The sequence below is a fragment of the Lacerta agilis genome, chromosome 5 (assembly GCF_009819535.1).
Source record: "Lacerta agilis isolate rLacAgi1 chromosome 5, rLacAgi1.pri, whole genome shotgun sequence".
Classification (NCBI taxonomy): domain Eukaryota; kingdom Metazoa; phylum Chordata; class Lepidosauria; order Squamata; family Lacertidae; genus Lacerta; species Lacerta agilis.
Window position 1 is genome coordinate 90,434,070 of NC_046316.1, and position 19,681 is coordinate 90,453,750.

At 43.0% G+C, this 19,681-nt stretch overlaps 1 protein-coding gene across 4 annotated transcripts in view; it reads right to left on the reverse strand.

Moving 5' to 3' along the window:
• AP2M1 (adaptor related protein complex 2 subunit mu 1) overlaps nucleotides 1-18,617 on the reverse strand; it is a 28,731-nt gene extending 10,114 nt beyond the window's left edge. For all 4 annotated transcript variants that reach the window (XM_033150840.1, XM_033150838.1, XM_033150839.1 and 1 more), the window contains exons 1-4: nucleotides 18,492-18,617; nucleotides 9,904-10,020; nucleotides 2,944-3,209; nucleotides 1,044-1,126 (exon numbers count right to left, since the gene is read on the reverse strand). In XM_033150840.1, the coding sequence (XP_033006731.1) occupies nucleotides 1,044-1,126; nucleotides 2,944-3,209; nucleotides 9,904-9,977 (423 nt within the window). In that variant the 5' untranslated portion in view covers nucleotides 9,978-10,020; nucleotides 18,492-18,617. The remainder of the gene's footprint in view (nucleotides 1-1,043; nucleotides 1,127-2,943; nucleotides 3,210-9,903; nucleotides 10,021-18,491) is intronic.
• Nucleotides 18,618-19,681: the final 1,064 nt, after the last annotated feature.

Here is a 19,681-nt window from a genome sequence, read left to right on the forward strand (position 1 = left end):
CTAATTTCTGAAGCATCATTTGAATTACAGTGCTATAGTTCTGCTCCAGTTTTCTGCTTCAGAGCATTTCCAACATCTTTCTCTTGCCCTCCACTCCAAAAATAGAATCACAGAATTGTAAAGTTGGAAGATACTCCCAAGGGTCATCTAGTCCAACCCCCTGCAATGCAGGAAACTCAACGAAAGCATCCATGACAGATGGCCATCCAACCTCTGCTTAAAAACCAAGGAAGGAGAGCCCACCACCTCCCAAGGGAGTCCCTTCTACTGTCAAACAGCTTTTAATGTCAGTGTTTTTCCTGGTGTTTAGTTGGAAACTCCTTTCTTGTAACTTGAAGCCATATCTCATTCTTATCTTTCCACCTATACTAAGAGACCAAGGGCAGAAGATCTGTCGCTTTCTCACACAGGTTTATTACAACAGTGTTAGTCTTTAGTCAGCATCTCGGCTTATTTTGATACAATTGCTAACGCCAAAGAGTCATTACAATGCAGAAGCCAACACCTGAAATATTTGACTGAAAGGTTTCTGACTGAGTCCAACTTTTGATATTCTATACCAGCACCTACCCGGAGAACTGGATGCAGGTAGGTTATTCTAGAACTGGCAAAGCTCAAAAGGGTCCTTTAATTACGCTGTTCTTTTAAAATAGTCCGAGGATATAAGCCAAGACAGTAAGAGCACTGCAGGGATTTCCCCATAAGAAAAAGAGGGACTCCAAAAAAACATCCATCTCCCAATAGGAGGAGCTCCATGTTTTATTTATTTGTTTGTTAGTTTGTTTAATTTATATACCACCCTATACCCAGAGGTCTTAGGGCAGTTCACAAAAGAACATATAAAACCACTATATAATCAAAACAAAAACAGTAACCAAATAACACACCTCCCCCCAAAAAGAAACACATTTTAAAAGGGCATAAGATGTTTTAAAAATAGCCATTTTCTGTCACGGTCACTGGGAGTCTGTGGTAACTCTAATTATGTACAGAAAAGTGCACACCCATATCCCAACTCTTCTCACCCTCTTCCCATCTTTTACCTGGCTCTTGATTCCTTGCTGAGTTATGAAGGTTTTCAGGGCCCCCGTCTCGGAATTCTGAGGGTAACCAAAGTCCAGGATTTCTACAGAAGGGGGTAAAGAGTTATCAGAGAAAAGGCAACAACCAGAAAGTTTGGTGCATCAACTGCAGCCTTTGGTCATGCTGACAAGCAACCACCCAATTCCCCACACCAACTGCAATCATGTTCGAGATTGATCCCACGGAGCTGCCCTATAGTCTGCAGCAGTAAAGATAAGACAGACACACCACTTAACAGAATGGAATCCAGACATCCAAGGGAACCTGCTCTGAGGCAGGATTATCCAACAGCAGCAGAATAATCTATCTTTGCAGCGTTTTCTTTAGGTTTTGATTTTCGCATGAGCATACCATAAAAATCAAAACCTAAAAAAATAACAGCAGAGTAGCAGGTGTCGCAGGGCAGGCCGACCAGCCAGGCTTGGGAAAAAGAAAACTGCCATTAGCTGCCCCCAACCAGCCCCTCCCTCTGAGCTGCCTCAGGATCCAGATCTGCAACACAAAGTGACACTGCGCTTGAGGAACTGCTTCCTGCTAGACTCCAGCAAGCTGCAGGTCTATATAGCCTTCCCACTCTCTCTCTCCCAGACAGGCTTCCATGCAGCTTTAGGAACCAGGCTCATAAATTCCAGCACACTGGTGCCATTCCTGGAATTCCACTATCTTTGTCACATTGATACAGCAGTAATTAAATCATGACTACAGAATTTGGGAACTAAGGAAGCTTAATTACATTCTTTGGATCACAGAAAGACCAGCATTAAGAACTAAAGTGGCTGCCACCTTGTAAATGAAAGTACTGAACCTTTTGAGTAGTAGATAGCATGTGGGAAAAGAGTTGAACTGAAACATCTTTCAGTAGCAGCTGTTATGAAGGATTATTTAAACCAAGGCTTACCAGAATGTTAAATGAGGGTCTATATTTTTTCCTGAATTAAAATTGCAAGCACACTTCACTTTTCACCCGAAAAGGTTTGCTTTTTGAACACATGGTTTACTTTTTAAAGCATGTAATATGAAGAATTACCTGCCCTCGCAAACCTAATCACATCTTTCTGTATGTGAAACGTTCCACGATGTGTCTAACCTGAGGGCAGGTAGTTCTGCAGGGTCTCTGCATCAGAATGGTCAAATAATGCAGCAGCAACAGAATTAGGGATGCCAGCTGGAAGGATGCAATTAGAGCAGCAAATTCACATACAGCCAATTGTCTCCTTGGTGCAAGTTAGGGACTAGTCAAGTCATGAGACTTGCATTAAAGCAGAATTTCTATAAGTACACTAGTGACAATTATGGAGCTAGTGTAAGCTAAGGCTGTTTAGCAGAGTTCTAACTCCCAAACAAGTGGTATTTGTACTACACACATTAAATAAATTGAATAAAGTCTTCAGTCTGCAACTTAATTCTACAAACCCTACAAACAAAGCACATTACAACTTGAAATCTTGGTTCCAAAGCTAGGGTGACAGTGTCATCTCATTCACTTGATGGAAGAAGACAAGGTAACCTCCCCATCTTAAACTCTATGCAGAATTAAATACAAAGCAGAAGCAAACTACAGAGAAAATGAAGTGCTTGCGGTGGGCTACACCCAAAAAGTTTTCCCAGCTGCACCAGCTCTTTATAACGTTAGCATTTAGCATTAAATGGAAAGTTATTGCAAGGCTAATAATAACTATAATAATTTTATTATTTATACCCCGCCCATCTGGCTAAGCACTTGGGAGATCTGAATGTTTACATCAACAACATGCCCAACACCTGCTAGCCCATACTGGAAACCCCAAGTTTACAATGCAAGTTCTGGGCATCTACTGCTAAACAAGCCCCCAGCATTGAGTCAGAACAGCTCATCCTCACCATCCAGTAGCTCATAAATGAGCACGAAGTTGTTCTTTATGTTCTCTTCACTGATCTTTCCAAAATAGGCAGTCATCACATCACACATCTTGTAGAGGAACTCAAAGACCATGGCAGCATTGACATTTTGCTTGGTGACAGCAGCCAGCCAGATGTTGGAACGCTTGACATGGAAGAAACTGGTGCGGGCAATGTTGGTAACAGGTGAGCGCACTTGCTGCCGTGCATGGATGACATTGACCCGGAAGGCATCCACTGCATTCCGCCTGGAGAATTGGAATGTGGCAGGAAGACAAGAATGAGAGACCAAAAGCACCAGGCAGACAGGATACATACCAGTACTATCCCACCAAGTTGTTTACCTATATCTCTGCTGAAGAAACCAAAGTGTTGTTGACAGACACAGGCATGCTGACCTATTCCTCCAACTTCAGAAGGCATGCTTCTTAAGAATTTAATCTGGTTTACATGTATAGTCTATACCAAGTTTATTATTAAATAGATGTCAAATTTAACTCTTAATCAGCGCTTTTCAACTAATGACACTTGAACAGCCAGGCATATGGTGAAGTATCACAAGTTGAAAAGCACTGCTATAAGCAACACTATGGACAGAACAACAGTATATTATATTGCACATGAAGCAACTGCTTGCTGGTGTAAGAGCAAGTTCAGCAGTGGAACAAGCTGCTCAGGAGGGCAAGGAATCTCCACCCTAGGGAAATTGTCAATCAGGAGGCTTATGCAAGCATCTATGGGAATGTTAACAACAGGGAACTTCCCAGGGAACTTACTGGGTCCCTTTTAGCTATGGTAAGAAACTTCAAAGCAGTACCTTTTATTTACCATTTAATGCTTTCAGGTACCAAAGCACATCATTCCTCATCATCCATGCATCTGCCAATGCATACTGAATATTTGGTTGCAGTAGTGAATGAGAGTCTGTTGCAATATACATGCCCCACCAAACTCTAATCAAGTCTGTGTGGCATCATGGCTAGAGTGCCAACTAAGACCAGGGAGATCCAAGCCCAAATTCTCACTCAGCAACCAAGCTTACTGGGAGACCTGGGGACAGTCACTCCTGCTTGGCTTAGCCTACCTCACAGGACTGCAAGGATAAAATGGGAGGTGAGAGAGAGACCTTCCAAGCTACCTTGAGCACACTGGAGAAAAGGCAGGGTGTAATAAATAAAGCAAGGCAAGGATAGAGCACTATAAAATTTACAAGTTTATCTTCTCTAAAGCCTCCCAGATCTGCCTTTTGACAGGGAAGAATACTGAAGGAAAAACCAAGAGAGCTGAAGCCAGAAAGACAGAGCACCTGATTTGTTGAAACTTTGGTGCTCAGCTGCCTGCTCTACTCAGAGCTCCAAACTGCCTTTAGTGCTGCAGACAGATGTTTTATGTGTCTGTTTCACTCTTAAGAGAGTGCACTTCCCAAGCTTCTTTTACATCAACGTTACTACGTGATGAATTCCCACCCATATCCCATTCCTATATCTGCCGAAGTAATATTAGCTCTAAGAATAATGGGAGGACACTCAGGTGTACATAGCTTCTCAATACACCAGTTTCCTTGAAGTCAGACAATGTGTTATACAAGTGACTTAAGAGACTGTAGGTTTCAACCTCTTAAACTGGGAGGGTGATGAGTTGCTTTGAAATGGGCCGGACTATTTGCATTCATGTTAACATATGCTTTTGATGTAATACTACATAAGAGTGACTTTGGCCATACTATTAAATATGGTATCTCAAATCAGTTCCCCCGTACTGCAGTGCCCATTACATCCTGCCATACATCTCTTACCTATTGCTACAGCAGCCAATGAGATGGGATGAACAGAAATGGCGCCAGCGAAGAAAAAGGAGGAGTGACAGCAACAAGAGAAAGGTTAGAACACACACATACACACAAAGCACAATGAATCTGAACAAAAAGAAAGAAAAGAAAGAAGAGACGACAGACAGCAACCCCCTCCCACTCCAAAGTTTTAAAGTGGTACTTAAATTCCCTAGGCAGTGGCAGCTGAAGCTCTTACAGAGCAGCAAAACATAGGTTTAATACTGTTCATGGAGAACCCAAGGTCAAGGGACAGCAACAGATCATGGCACTTAATATACGGGGCAAGGAAGCCAAAGCTTGAATTAGCCTTTGGCCACTCTTTTAATAGCCTGCTATGCTTTTGCTTTAACTATTTCTAGTCCTCAGCTGCAGAAACTTGAATGCCAACATTCATGCCCTAAAGATATTGAAGAGTAAATGTGACAACTCAGAATGTTTTAGAGTTTGCATTATTAGCCTTCAAGTCCATCTTACAACTTTGGCTGCTCCTCCTTTAGGAGATGGGCAGCACCAGCCTGCCAGTTCTCTAAAGTCCTTTGAGGCACAAAACCACCAACTGAAATAAACTACTCTGTTTCTATATGAGTGCAGCTTCATCCTAGTTATAATAAGCACTCTTGGAACAAATTCTTCGAGTTTTGAAAGTCCCTGCCAAACGCTAGCCCCAGTTGACAATTTCTACATCAACTAAAGATTCAGAGGGATGGTTCGACTTTTCAAGCCATTCTGACTCTGCTATGCAAGTGCAATATGAAGAAACACAAATTTTAAAAGAATTCAAGTAGCAAGTTGTAAAGTCTCACTTCCTTTGATGTTTAAGGCAGCAACTTTACATATGCAAGTTCAAGTTAGAATATGCTCAGATTCTGTTATTACCATTTAGATGAAGACAGTGTGCTGTTGTGGGCAGAAGAGCAGCCTATATCTAGCCTACACATCCTTTGCCACATCCTTGTCCATCTGAAGTGGTGGCTGCAATCTGATATTTCTATTTCCTTTCCTAAAGAATACTTTGTTGAACTAGTCAATGCACTGAAATATACCCTAATCTGAACAAGTGTGCTCTAACTGAGATAAACTGGTAGAAATACAAATGCCTAAATGCTAGTTATGTTTTGGAACAGATTCTTGAAAGCTACTGAAGGGGCAAGTTCTCAAAATTCAGTATATGGCAGCAATGCTAATGAGGAAATACAATGACTGATCAGTACCCAAACTTCATAGCTGCCTAATATGATTGTCTGTACTGCAATATTTATTATTATTTTTTGCCAAGCCGACATGCAGCTAGAAGATCACTGCTGCAAACTAGGCAGACATGCTCCATGCATACTGCAAACCTGGCCAGAGAAGTCTTGCATGAGCAGTATAGTAACTCAGGACATTGCTTTATCAAACTGTTATATAGTCATACAAGGTCAACATTCCAAAGCCACATTGCTCTGGCAATTTGCCCTCAATGCATGAAAACACATTTCATGAATAACAGAAGTTATGATTTGCCCAATAAAGCTTTCCTTCTGTAGAAACTAGGAAAGGAATGGCTAGCAGCAATAGATCCTTGCATGTTTTCCACAAGACACCAGCACAGATCAATGCCGCTCCCGACACCTGCTTGTAATGCTAAAATCTTCAAGTAGAAACTTAGTAGTGACATCACTTTTGTTTAGAACTGCAACCAATTCTGCATCAGTGGCTTCTGGAGTGTCACTTGGGAATTGCTGTTCCAAGAATGAAAATTATATCTCAGCAAAGAGATGGAACAAAATAAAAAAAATAAAAAAATCCTCCCAGTAGCACCTTAGAGACCAACTAAGTTTGTTCTTGGTATGAGCTTTCGTGTGCATGCACACTTCTTCAGATACAAGAGATGGAGTTATCCAACAAATCTGTTGCCAAGTGAATTACATGAGGTTTATAACATTATTACATTATTTTGCTGCCCTGGACAGAGTTATTAATAGTGTGGCATCTATTGGGAAATAACAACATTATCTGGACAAGTGTTATTGCAAGCATTCACATTCCTTACCATCTCACTACCATTTGGCCCAACTGTGGCTTAGTCAGCAACCCTGCTTCCTTGCAGCTTCCGCTTTGACAAGCAGGCTGCTTAATAGTAAGATTCAATCATCTATTTTCTACTTTTAGCACTTCCATAATGCACCAGATGCATCCTAGAACAGCAGGTAGGGCTTATCTCCCATACTACATATCCTGGATTAGCTGTATTAGTTTTGTATCGATACACAATCGTGCAATGGGATCTGTGCAAATTACATCCCACTTCTCTATACATGAATGAGGTTTTTTTTTAAGTGTTAACTGTGATCTCTTGGCACTGTACAGTACAAAGCTCTCAGACAAAATCAAGAACTTTTAATTTGACTCACTAATTTTTACACTCTAAAACTGTTTAAACCATGCGAAGTTCATGGAATTTACTTTCACATATTAAGCAGACACATGCTGTTCAATGAAAGCCAGAAGCTCCACTTGAGACTGGCCACAAGTGTTATAGGTTTTTAAAGCTCTGCCCCAATCCTTTGCAGCCAAGTGCGTTTAAAAATAGTTAAAGGGAAACATGTTTCAAAATAGTTAACTAGTTTCATATAATAGCCCTCCTATGAGAAGAGGATTGACAGAGTCGTGTGATAGAAGATGGCAGCACAGATCAGCTTTAATAAGCTGTGCAGTAGTTCCAAGCTCATGCAGGCAGCTAGGCATGCTACTATTAGCCCCCTTTGTCTTTAGAAATTTGAGCTATGACCAATCCACAGTCTACATTAGTCACCCTGATCATGTCTAGGCACCAGATAAAGGTGTCATTTAAAGCTTTGTTCTGTGTGTCCACAGTGTACAGGTTTCAAACCCCACCCACCCCTCAAAACCAATATTTTAATGTACCATTCAGTAGGCAGAAGAGGCACTTTGACAAGACCATTAAAAAAAAAAATTATGCACCAACTTTCTGACAAACAGGTAATAGTGAATGCTGGGCTCATCATAATAAATTTGATCAGTCCACAAGAAGTAGGTGACCTCTTCTCCCACATATACCAACAACTTTCTGCTTTAACAACTTTTGTAAGGACTCCTGGCAGGCATAAACCTGGCAGGGATAAACTAGTCGCAGGTAATGGGTAAGTTGCTATTTACAAACCTGAATAGTGAGGCTTACATTATCTATTCAAAAAGAGATGAGAACCAGTTTAGCATGAGCTCCTGGGGTAGAGCCATGCTTAAGTGTCAAGTGCTATGTTCCAAGCCTTAAAACACAGATTCCCAAGGCTAGAAACAAAGTTAAGACATATTCACACATTATGCATTACACTGAGCTGATATGAGGAGTGATATTTAGGAGACTAGGTACAGTAGCTGAACATGCAGCTGCCCAGTAGATCCAGAATAAGACACTGCAGGCAAAATCAAAAACTCATTTGAAAGTGTGGCCTTGGCTATAAGTTATAATTGCACTCTTTTCATTGAAAATACAGTAACTCCCTGAGAGGTTATGTAGCTGTAGAACTTGACTTTTACTTTCCCTCATCTGGTGTGCAGAATGTTTTCTATTACGTCTCATCTGCCAGCCACTGGAGTGTGGCTATACTTCACAAATGTATAATTAGTAAAGAGGTATTACCTTTTTTCTTTCTTTTGTATGTTTTAATATATGGTTATGATTTTTTCTTGATTTTAAGAACCTGGTTTTACCTTTCCTTGGAGGAAAGATTCATCTTTAAGACAACTATAATTATGCAGTTACAGACTACAGCTTCTGCAAGAACAGTGCTTAACAGTAACAGGTTATGAGACCAATTGTCACCATAGAGATCTAAGGTCCTGCTGCCTAAAGCATAACAGAAAAGATCAGACACCAATCACCATAGCAGTCCCAAGTCTGAAGCAGAGGTATGGGAAACTATGCTAAACTTGTACTTCAGCGATAGGGAACTCAGGCCTATAGGCCAAAACTGACCCACCATGCTTCCCTATTTGGCCCATGAGACCATTCTGAGGAAGCCATGCTCAGCTGCACTATACCGAGCATCACACATGCCATCAGATGTGCAGCATCTTCAAGCAAACAATCAGGAGATTAAAATGGGCTTCAGATTCCTCCTTTGCAAGGGGTACTCACATAAGCCATAACAGGGAAGGCAAAGCAGCCCTGACAAGCAGAACAGAGAGTAGGCCACTACTCTACAGCAAGTTGCTCTTAGCCAGTTGTGTCCACCCAGGTATGTGGCACAACATCAAGGCAGGCTTGAGGGCTGGGCTGGGGTCGTTGATTTTATAGGATTATTTTATTATGCAGTGTACTATTATGTTGTGTATTTTGTTTTTATTAATATACTGTGTAAGGTATGTTCTTAATGTTGTACACCACCCTGGGATCTTTGGATAAAGGGTAGTACATAGACCGAATAAATAAATAAATCTTGAAGTGCAGAATTGTAGTAAATGCTTGCAAGGTTGACTCACTGGGTCAAGTTCTAGGATTCTACAAAGCATGCACCGGTTTCTTAAGCAGAAGGAAGAGACAAAAAAGATACTAAAATCTAGTCCTGATCCAGAAGCCAGCTATATTTCTAGGGAGCTAGAATTAAACCATGCTCTATACCCAACAGAAGCACTCAGAAATCTGAACCAAGACACCAAGATGCTGCATTCAAGACAGGTCTGTGATGGTCACAGGAGTACAATGGTCAAAGTGACACTGATCGGCATCTGAGCAGTTTCATAGGCTTTAAGTACTTTCCTAAAGAAATTAAAGCCTATGAAACTGTTCAGATGATGATCAGTGTCACATTGATGGCTGTAGCCCTGTAACCATAAGAGACCATCCTAAAGAAGTTCTCCTCATACTAGAATCAATATGGCATTTAAGGAGAGCTATTCCCAACTATGCTACCATGATGGACATTTGACTGGGAATGATTCAAGCCATAATATACCCAGAGACATAGCAGAATAGACACAGACTAGATGCAACATATAGCACACAATCTCTACATGCACACACAGTTAAAGCAGCAGCTCAGAAGCTACAAGAACTTGGATGCAGGTGCAGAATGAAAGCAGGATGAAAATGTTGTTGAAGTACTTACCCAATGTCATCCCTGTAGACTCGAGAGATTAAAACCTCTCCCTTATGATTATAAATGAATAGGCCTCCAATCATGTTGAAATCTTAATCTTTCTTTTCCATGGTGCTTAAATCATATCTAGATACAAGAGAGGAAGTTATGAGACTTACAGTACAGACCATAGGCTTAAGACAATTTAATAGCTTGGATAAGTAGGCTGATTCACCAACTCCCATTTCACCAGATCAAGATTATTCTTGGACACTAGCCTGTTCCCATCAAGGAAGTGTATGCCTTGCACTTCTATTCCAAACAATCAGTATTTATGCATCCTAACAGAACATGCTGTCATCTTAATGCTTACATCATTTACCAACAATCCCAACTACACAGACAGTTCCATAATATGCAGTGCTCAAATTTATAAATCCACTTGCCAGAACAAGGTTCTGAGTCCTTTCAGGTTTTGGCAGAATACCAATACCAACTGACATCAGTGGACTTCTAGTCCCAAAACTACTTTTTGCCTAATAAACAAACACTGGCTTGGAAGCTTGTCCAGTTCCCCTAATTAGTCACATGGAACTGCAATATTTAAATGAGGCAGTCCAATAAGATATTTTGTTATGATCTCTGGTCAAGGCAAACTTCATATTGTGTTACTTGGAGTCTAAGCTAGACTTATTTGCAAGGTGCAGCTGAAGAGCTACCTTATTTTTTGCTCCATAAGACGCACCTAGTTTTTAGAGGAGGAAAGGGAGAAAGCCCCATTTTTTTGGGGGGGGAGAATCAGCTCACAGTTGTGCAGCTTCTTTTGCAAAGGGAAAAAATCCTGTTTTTATGGGGTTCGACTCTCAGTTCTGCAGCTTCTTTAGGAAAGGAAAGGGAGCCGTTTCTACAGTTTCCAGACAGATACTCTAATCCAGTTGCAAGTCGCTGGGGAAACAAACAGCCTCCGTCTGCAGAACCTTCAACAATGGAGGTCTGGGGCGGAGCCAGAAAGGGAGCCAGCGATCGACCACACATTTGCTCCATAAGAAGCACAGACTCCCCTTACTTTTTAGGAGGAAAAAAGTGTGTCTTATGGAGTGAGATATACGGTAAGTAGCTGCTCATCTGTACCTGCATAGGTCTAACTTCAGTATCAGCCTTGCAAACGCAGCTCTTGAAAGCACACTTGCAAACAGTGCAAGTTACTTCACCACTCAATAGGCTCCTAGTTACATGAATCTGCATGCAGCCTGTCCCAACACTACAGGAAAGATTTCTAGAGCCACCTGCTGGGTTATTTGTAACTGAAGCTTTAGAGTTCTGGGCTTCCCCAGACTCTCAATGGAAACTCTGAGCTGATAAGTTCTCAAGTAGGAATAAGCAGTACTAATTTCATAGGGTCCACAATTCTCATGTTTCACCAACTCTTTATGTTGACAAGTGGCATGCTTTATAGGTTGGGTGATGTAATGTTGGCTATGAAAGTGCCCTGTTAAGGGCTAAGAAGGCATGCCAGCCAGCCATAACCATTTTCAGAAGCTGCATAAGAGCAAAAATGTTACAATTTTCATTTAGTGTGGCAGTGAGCTTAGGGTTTAAGATTGTTCACCTAAGCAGATACAAATGTGTACACTTGACTCAACTTTTTAAAACAGGAAGGTAGCATCCTTCCAGGAGCAAAGCATCAAGGAGATAGAAGCAAGAGAATATTGTTAGTGGCAACAACTGCCTCTCCACAAGCCTTATTCTTATTTGCCAGGATGCACCTCAGCTCTTTGAGGAACTCTGTCAGATGCCTACCTCCAGCCAGAGAAAGCAGGAGCTCTAGACATCTTGAGGAAAGTGCTTTTAGATAAGAATTCAAGGATGTACCACCACAGTTCTGGGAACAACTGGGCCATAAAACTTGTGTGCATTCAATTCTATAACAGAAAGGAAGTAGCTCAGGAGTGTCATAGATAGTACTATGAGTATTCTGAACGAATTGTGTGGCTCCTTAATTAACAGATTGGCAACTCCAAATACAGAACAGTCTTGTAAGTCACAGAACTGGCAACATTAGATTGTAGTACATTACACAGGATGACTCATTACAGAAGGTTGCCAAGATTTGTTCCACATAAAGACAAACTCAAGTTCCAAGTAACTGTCCATGGCTCTTCTGTGGAATTAAAAGAGGAAGCTTTGTTCTCAGTTCTGCCTTGAACCAACAGCTCATGATATGTAGCAAGAAAGTTTATATTTTAAACAATGTAAAGTAGGCTTGGGGACAGAATCCACCATTTGTACCAAATTATGGAATACCACAAAAGTGGTTTTTTTAAATGGTTTAATGTGAATGAGCAGCCAAGTTCTTACTCTGCTCCTCCCCAGTGCCTACTGCTGCCATGCAGCTGGAAAACAAGACACAATCTGGTTTATCATGACTTCCAAGGTAGAGGCACACAGTTTGCTGATTTCCAAATAAACCACAAACAGTAAGCCAATAATTTATTCTTTGTTTCATAAAATTTATATACCATCTGATTGTTAAAAAGAAAAAAGCCTCAATGTGACTTACAAAAATCTTGGCTAGTGCTTATGGTTTGTTTGGAGAGACACAAACTATGAGCCCAGAGAAGCAAGTGGCTTTATCGTTGCTTTAAGGGTGTAGCTCAATTTGGAAATGTCTTGTATACAAATCAGCACATCCATTCTAACAACGGCTCTTATCTTAGCTTCCTAACAGTACTGTGCAAGGGAGATTACAGACAGCAGGTCTTGCACATAGCCATTTTGAGCTGATGGCAATTACAGATCACTGCCAGCCATGCATATTTTGTTCTGTTCTCCAAATAATGCAGACAGCATCAGTACAGACTAGCATCTCTCTCAAATAACTTCATGCTCCAATAGAGCACAATTCTTCAACCTTGGTTCCCCATCATCCTGAGCCGACATAGCCAATGGTCAGGGATGACAGGAGCAACAACATGAGGGGGTCCCCAAGGTTGAAGAAACACTGTCTTAGAGCACTGCTGCTTTTCTCAACCCTATTGGGAAGACTTCCTCTCAACATAGTGGAACGCTTTCTATTTCATATATCAAATATTATTTACACCCCAACAAATTAGAGAAATGTATGTTGCTGACTAACTTTGTCACAAGGGGTTCCACAGCTCAGCTCAAGCTAAGTAGTCAGAGGTCAAATGACCAGAATATGAACAGGCTCATCAGAAAGAGAAAATATGATATGAGATTTACAAAAGTATGCATAGAGTGGAGTGAAAGGTTTCCCCCCACCTCTCATAATACTAAAGCCAATCATCATTCAATGAAGATGAATGGTAGAACACCAAGGACAGTCAAAAGGAGCTTCTTCATACAGTGCAGAGTAAAGCTATGGAATTTGTAACAAGAAATGGCCACCAACTTAAAAGGGAGTTAGCCTTATCCTAATCGCAAAGAAACACTTTGTTGGAAGTAGGGTTGGATGATAGTTGGTTTTCAACATTGTGATATATCACAATGTTTCAACATCGTGATGAATCATGATGTCTGAAATAAGGATGGAGCTATGTAGAGACATTGGCTGGCTTCAGGGTTTTTGGTAGGTCAAAAATTATGATACCAATACAGCATCATGATATGGACTTCAAACCGGTTTGGGACAATGTATCAATATATCGCCCAGGGACCCAGGTGGCGCTGTGGGTTAAACCACAGAGTCTAGGGCTTGCCGATCAGAAGGTCGACGGTTCGAATCCCTGCGACAGGGTGAGCTCCCGTTGCTCGGTCCCAGCTCCTGCCCACCTAGCAGTTCGAAAGCACATCAAAGTGCAAGTAGATAAATAGGGACCGCTCCGGCGGGAAGGTAAACGGCGTTTCCGTGCGCTGCTCTGGTTCGCCAGAAGCGGCTTTGTCATGCTGGCCACATGACCTGGAAGCTGTCTGCGGACAAACGCCGGCTCCCTTGGCCTATAGAGCGAGATGAGCGGCGCAACCCCAGAGTCGGACACGACTGGACCTAACGGTCAGGGGCCCCTTTACCTTTACCTATATCGCCCAGCCCCAGTTGGAAAATCCTAAATTTATATGGCTCTCTGATCTCTGAGAGCCATCTGCTATACAGATTAATCAGCTCAAGCCACCATCACTTATAATGGATGCTGTTCCCCTTCCCCAGTTAACTATAGTAGTATTTCTCAAACCTCTTAACAGAGAAGTCACACAGTATTTGAGATATGAAAGCTAGGAGTTAAATGGCACCTTAAACCTAGGTTATGGGCACGACAATGGAATGTCTAGGCGTGCTTTTTATATAACAATACAAAACTGAAAATGAATGAACTGCAGCTAAAATATTATGTTCATTTTTCCATGGTCTAGTCCTTCCCCTGCCCACCCCCCTAATATTATTAAGAGGGTCTCTTCTCCTTTCCTTCCACTCTGCAGTTTCAGTCTGAAATCTTGGGTGCAGTGCTGTGTTCAGAGCTCAGAAACAGCTCGCACTAATGAAATTCCCTGTTACAAATTGTACCTAGAACAATGGGAGTTTCAAACACTGAAGGCACACTTTTCAGTACTGAAAGTGAGACGCCACTGGACAAAAAGAAATGTGTGTTTCTGTGAGGCAAGGCATTTACTCAACTATGGAGGAGTCAACCATTGGCATTTCTGACTGACACTGTTCCAAGTCTGCCTCCTGTTTGGAAGCCTAGAGCAGTGACTATGCAAAAAAGAAGAAGCTTGTCCTCAAAAAGAAAGGCAAAAGCAAGTGGCAGTGCAAGCAAGTTCTGCCAGTAGCCCTCTACCTTCCCCTTAAAAGCACCCTTCTCAGCCCAGCTGCTGACAATTTACATTAGGTTCCCTATTAACTGGCAAAAACCTGAGGGGAAGGTGAAAGCCATTCTAGGAAAGAGGATGTTCTTTGAAGAGTTTGGACCTTGTCCTCCAGCAAGGATAGCTGATCTTTACTAGTGATCAATATAATTTTAGAACATTCAAACAGAAATGGGCAATTACGCAACCACCCCAAGTCCCAGAAGGCCTCCTTGTAAACTTTAACAAGACTGAGGTGGTACTGCTACCATCAATCATTTCTAGTCTGTCTATGCAATATTTGTCCATGAGCATTATAGCAAAAATTAAATTGAACAACTATATGACTTTTAGAAGACACCTGATGGGATGTTTTTAATGTTTGAAGCTTTATTGTGTTTTTAATATTTTGTTGGGTGTCACCCATAGTTAGATGGATGGCTAGTAATATTAATATTGTTTCCAACACAGAATCAGATTCCACAACAGCTAATCCCCCTCCACATGCAACCATCCAGGTTCAAAAAGGTAAATATGGTAAAATGACCCCTAGATTGTTAAGTCCAGTCAAAGACGACTATGGGGTGTGGCACTCATCTCACTTCAGGACGAGGGAACCGGCATTTGTCCACAGACAGCTTTCCGGGTCATGTGGCCAGCATGACTAAACCGCTTCTGGCACAACGTGACAATGTGAGGGAAGCCAGAGTGCAAGGAAACACCACTTACCTTCCCTGCCACAGTGGTACCTATTTCTCTATTTGCACTGGCATGCTTTCGAATTGCTAGGTTGACAGAAACTGGGACAGAGCAACGGGAGCTCACCCTGTCGCACGGATTCAAACCGCTGACCTTCCAATCGGCAAGCCCAAGAAGCCTAGTGGTTTAGACCACAGCGCCACCTGCGTCCCTTCATCCAGGTTTACCAGACCACTGAAACAATAATGCAGTCTTAAAATTTAATAACTTCTGGTAACCTGTGGCCAAGTCACAATTACACTCAAGCAGCAAGGTATCAACACTACTATTATAGTCAGCATTACAGCTATACTATTTTAGCGGCAGTAGGAATAGAAACACCCATGCAGTTATCATGGTCCTGTGGAATATGAAGCACTATGAAACCTGTATAATTCATTCTTCCACCTACTTTAAAAAGAGATACTAGCACTTTAAGGCAAGAAAAGTCACAGCAGAATGCTTTGCCAGATACTAGTCCTGCCTTCCTTTCTGGAGGAAAGAAAAATAAGGCAGCCATCTGCACATTGGAAATTGGCTTAAGAGAAAAGGATTTAATGTGTATTTCAGCCAGTGATTTTTTTCCAGTCACAATACTTATGTGCAACCATGGTTGGTATGATTGGTATTCCAGGCACATAGTTAATTAGCATGTCTAGAACACTACCAAAAAAAAAATCACATCTTCTCAGCAATGTGATATTTCTACTGCTTTCTAAAATAAAAGTGCACAGACTGCATACATCACTTGGTCCTTTATACCCTTTTATATTATATGCCGCTCTCCACCCAGAAACATTCCACAACTGAAAGAAACATAAATGTTACCATCAAATATTGAGAGGAAGGTGGGGGAGCTGAATTTTATGCTAACTCAAGCAAGTCGGCAATAACTTCCTGTACCCTCTACCCCAACCCCCCCAACCCCCGTTTCAACTTGCAGAGACATTATTGGTACAGTGGTACCTCGGTTTACGAACTTAATCCGTTCCGGAAGTCCGTTCTTAAACCAAAACCGTTCTTAAACCGAGGCACACTTTCCCTAATGAGCCCTCCCGCCACCGCCCTTCCACTGTTAGGATTCTGTTCTTAGACCAAGGTAAAGTTCTCAAACTGGGACACTATTTCCGGTTTTGCAAAGTTTGTAAACTGAATCGCTCTTAAACCGGACTGTTCTTAAACCGAGGTACCACTGTATTTCCTTTGGACATAAATTACTTAACACTTTTGGACAGAGGACTAACAGCAATTCCAACTTCCTTCCCAAGGAAATGCCTCTTTTCACTGCCTTGGTCAACAACAGGCAGCCAGCTCTGAATGAAGTCCGTTGTTCCTGGCATCTAGCCAATTAAACTGAATACACTTTCAAATAAAAACCTTCCTTTATTCTTGCACTTGCCACATGCCTCATTCAAATGATAAAGTTACATCTTCAAAGCTTCTTACAGTGGGGTGGGGTGTGCAAGATACCACACCGCAGGAATTTTGGGCTAGGTTGTGGGGGCAGGAAACAAAAGAGTGGAGCTACCAAGAAGCCAAAATCTCATGCCCCATAAAGAATACCAGTGGTACCATCTTTGCTTGATCATGCTGACAGCATCCCCCCCTTCAAATATTGAGTCACACTAACTTGGCCCAGATCCCACAAATGCTAGCCAAATCTGAAGCCCAACACTCCTGAGCTATTACATCAACAGGACCCCAATTTGGGGGGGGGGGGGGCAAACATTTATAGCTTTCCGATTCTGCATTAAGCTGCACAGAGCCTCAAACACTGGGACACCCAGCACTGCCATCAAAATACTATTTCTGACTTAATGCGCTCAAAAGGTAAAGGACAAAAGGCAAAGGGACTTACTTATGGGGGAACCACGCAAGGCCTTTCTACCTCACGCTGAGGATTCGCTGCATGCCAGTTGAGTAATTTCAGAAGCATTATAAATAAGGGATGAGGACAGGCCCGCTGCCTTTCCCCTGACCCAAGTTCCCAGACAATGGGCCTCACACACCCTGCAGGATATATTTATTTAAATTTAATCATTTCTTGCATTTATAGCAGAACCCTTTTCTCCAAGGAGCTCAAGGTGTCACACATGGCTCTCTTCATTTAATCCCCAAGTCAGCCCTGTGAAGTAGGTTAGGCTGAGAGACAGTAAATAGCCCAGCTTCACCCAACGAGTGGGGATTTGAACTCTGGTCTCCCAGGCCCAACACTAACCACTATACCACACTGTCTCTCTGTACAGAATCTCTCCCTTCTCACCCCGCTTCTGGGCCAAAGCTAACTGGCAGGCAGTCTGCCTCGCGAAGCAGAAAGTCTCAGGTCAGGACCCCTGACCCCATCTCCAGGGAGGGCCAGCAGGCCTGAAACCCCGGAGAGCCGCTGCCAGCCAGTGCCGCCAACACTGAGCTGGGTGGCCTCGGCATGAGGCAGCTAGCTTCCCGGGCCCCGCGAGTGCCAAGCCTAATGGGAGGCTCCTCACGAGCAACGGGTTCGGTTCGTCCCGATCCCACCCAGAACAGCCACGAGCACCCAGAGGAGACACATCCTTACCGAGGGCGTGTGGTGATGTTTTTGCTCTGAAAAGCCGAAACGGCCATGGGAAGCTTTACGCCAGAACAGGGAAAAGGCAGCCCGTTATTCGCACGCCCCGTTTGCTGAAGGGCGATTCTCTCCCTCAGAAACCCGTTTCCGGCGCCTCAGCAGGACAAATTAATTAATTAATCAATTAAAAATAATAAAATTATTTGTACCCCGCCCATCTGACTGGGTTGCCCCAGCCACTCTGGGAGGCCCCCAACATATAGAAAAACGTAAATAAACACTATAAAGCTTCCCGGGAAAGGGCGCCCGACCACATCCCTCGAAGGGTGGAAGAGGCTTAGGAAAAGCGGCCCTCAAAGGCGAAGAAGCCCCTCAGGAGGAGGACGAGCCCAGCCCGCGTCGGCGAGGCCCCCTTTCAGAAGAGGAGAAGGAGCCACAATGACAACCACCCTAATGACGACGGTGATAATAAGACAGAGCCGGCAAATGGGCCGCAAGAAGAGGAAGGCGACGACCACCGCCCGGCCGGACTCACCTAGTGGCGCCGTCGCTGAGGCGGCTACCGTTGCCGGTCCTTCCAGCTGCGCCCCCTCCGGCACCGACTGGCAAGATGGCGGACGCTCCCCCCTCCCCTATCACTGCAGAGCCGGCGCCACTGCGCACGCGCGGGTCGCGCCCGGGCCCCAAGACGCATGCGCCGCCGCTCTCCTTCGGGCGAGTTCGGGATGGTGGTTAAGGACAAGCGGGTGCCGGGGAGAAGGGGCGGGGCGGGGCCGGTTGCTGCTGCTGCTGCTGAACCCAGAATGCAACGCGCAAGCTCGCGGATTCCATTCGAGGCGGAGGTGGCGTGCAGGGCACGATGGGAAATGTAGTTTACATCCCTCCGTTCGACTGCTTACGGGATGATGAGGCTGCCGCCGTTGCATGCGGTTGGGGGGGGGGGTAGTTTGTTTTCTATTATTTTCATTTAGTGGGAAAAGTGGACGAGGCTCCTGCACTTTTAATAGCGTTGAGTTGGGGGTTGCCTTTTTTCTTTCTGCAGAGGGATTTTCAGCAGGTGGAGGTTGCAGTTGTGCAGGCAGAGACATCTTACCCCACCACCACCCAGCTGTGACAGGTATTTATTTCGTAAAATTTATTCACCGCGCTTGACTGCAAATAAAAACCAACCCTCAAAGCCGTTTACAAAACAGTAAAAGAAAAATTTGCAACCCTGCTTTGAACCATACCAAAACATTTAACAGGGGAGAGGCTAGCTGAGCCTTTTCATGGCTTTAGATGCTTCTTCCAGTAATTATTATAATTAACTTTTAAAAATGTATTCTATATTTCTAACAAAACTGCTCATTTGAAAGGACCTGTGCATCAAGCTGGCAGAAGCAAAACTCGCATTTTATTTCCTGTAATGATGGTGTTATGATTTGTGTTCTTAAATGCAGTGTTGCATATGCTGAGGGTTTTTATTTATTTATTTAAAGGAATGACAAATTGGTTTTCTGCTATCAGGAATGCTGTGGTAATTGGCCGCAGGTGGGAGAAGGAAAATGTTAATTGTGTGATTAGGTAGTAAAGTATCTCTTGCAATGGACGCTTAAAGGGAAGGGGGAGGGGAAGTCCCAGGCTCTAGTCTAAGATTACCTATCTGCACTTCTGGTAGCTTATATGACAAGTTATACCTGCTGAAATTCCCTCTTCTTTACACCTATTAGAGATGTATAAATTCCG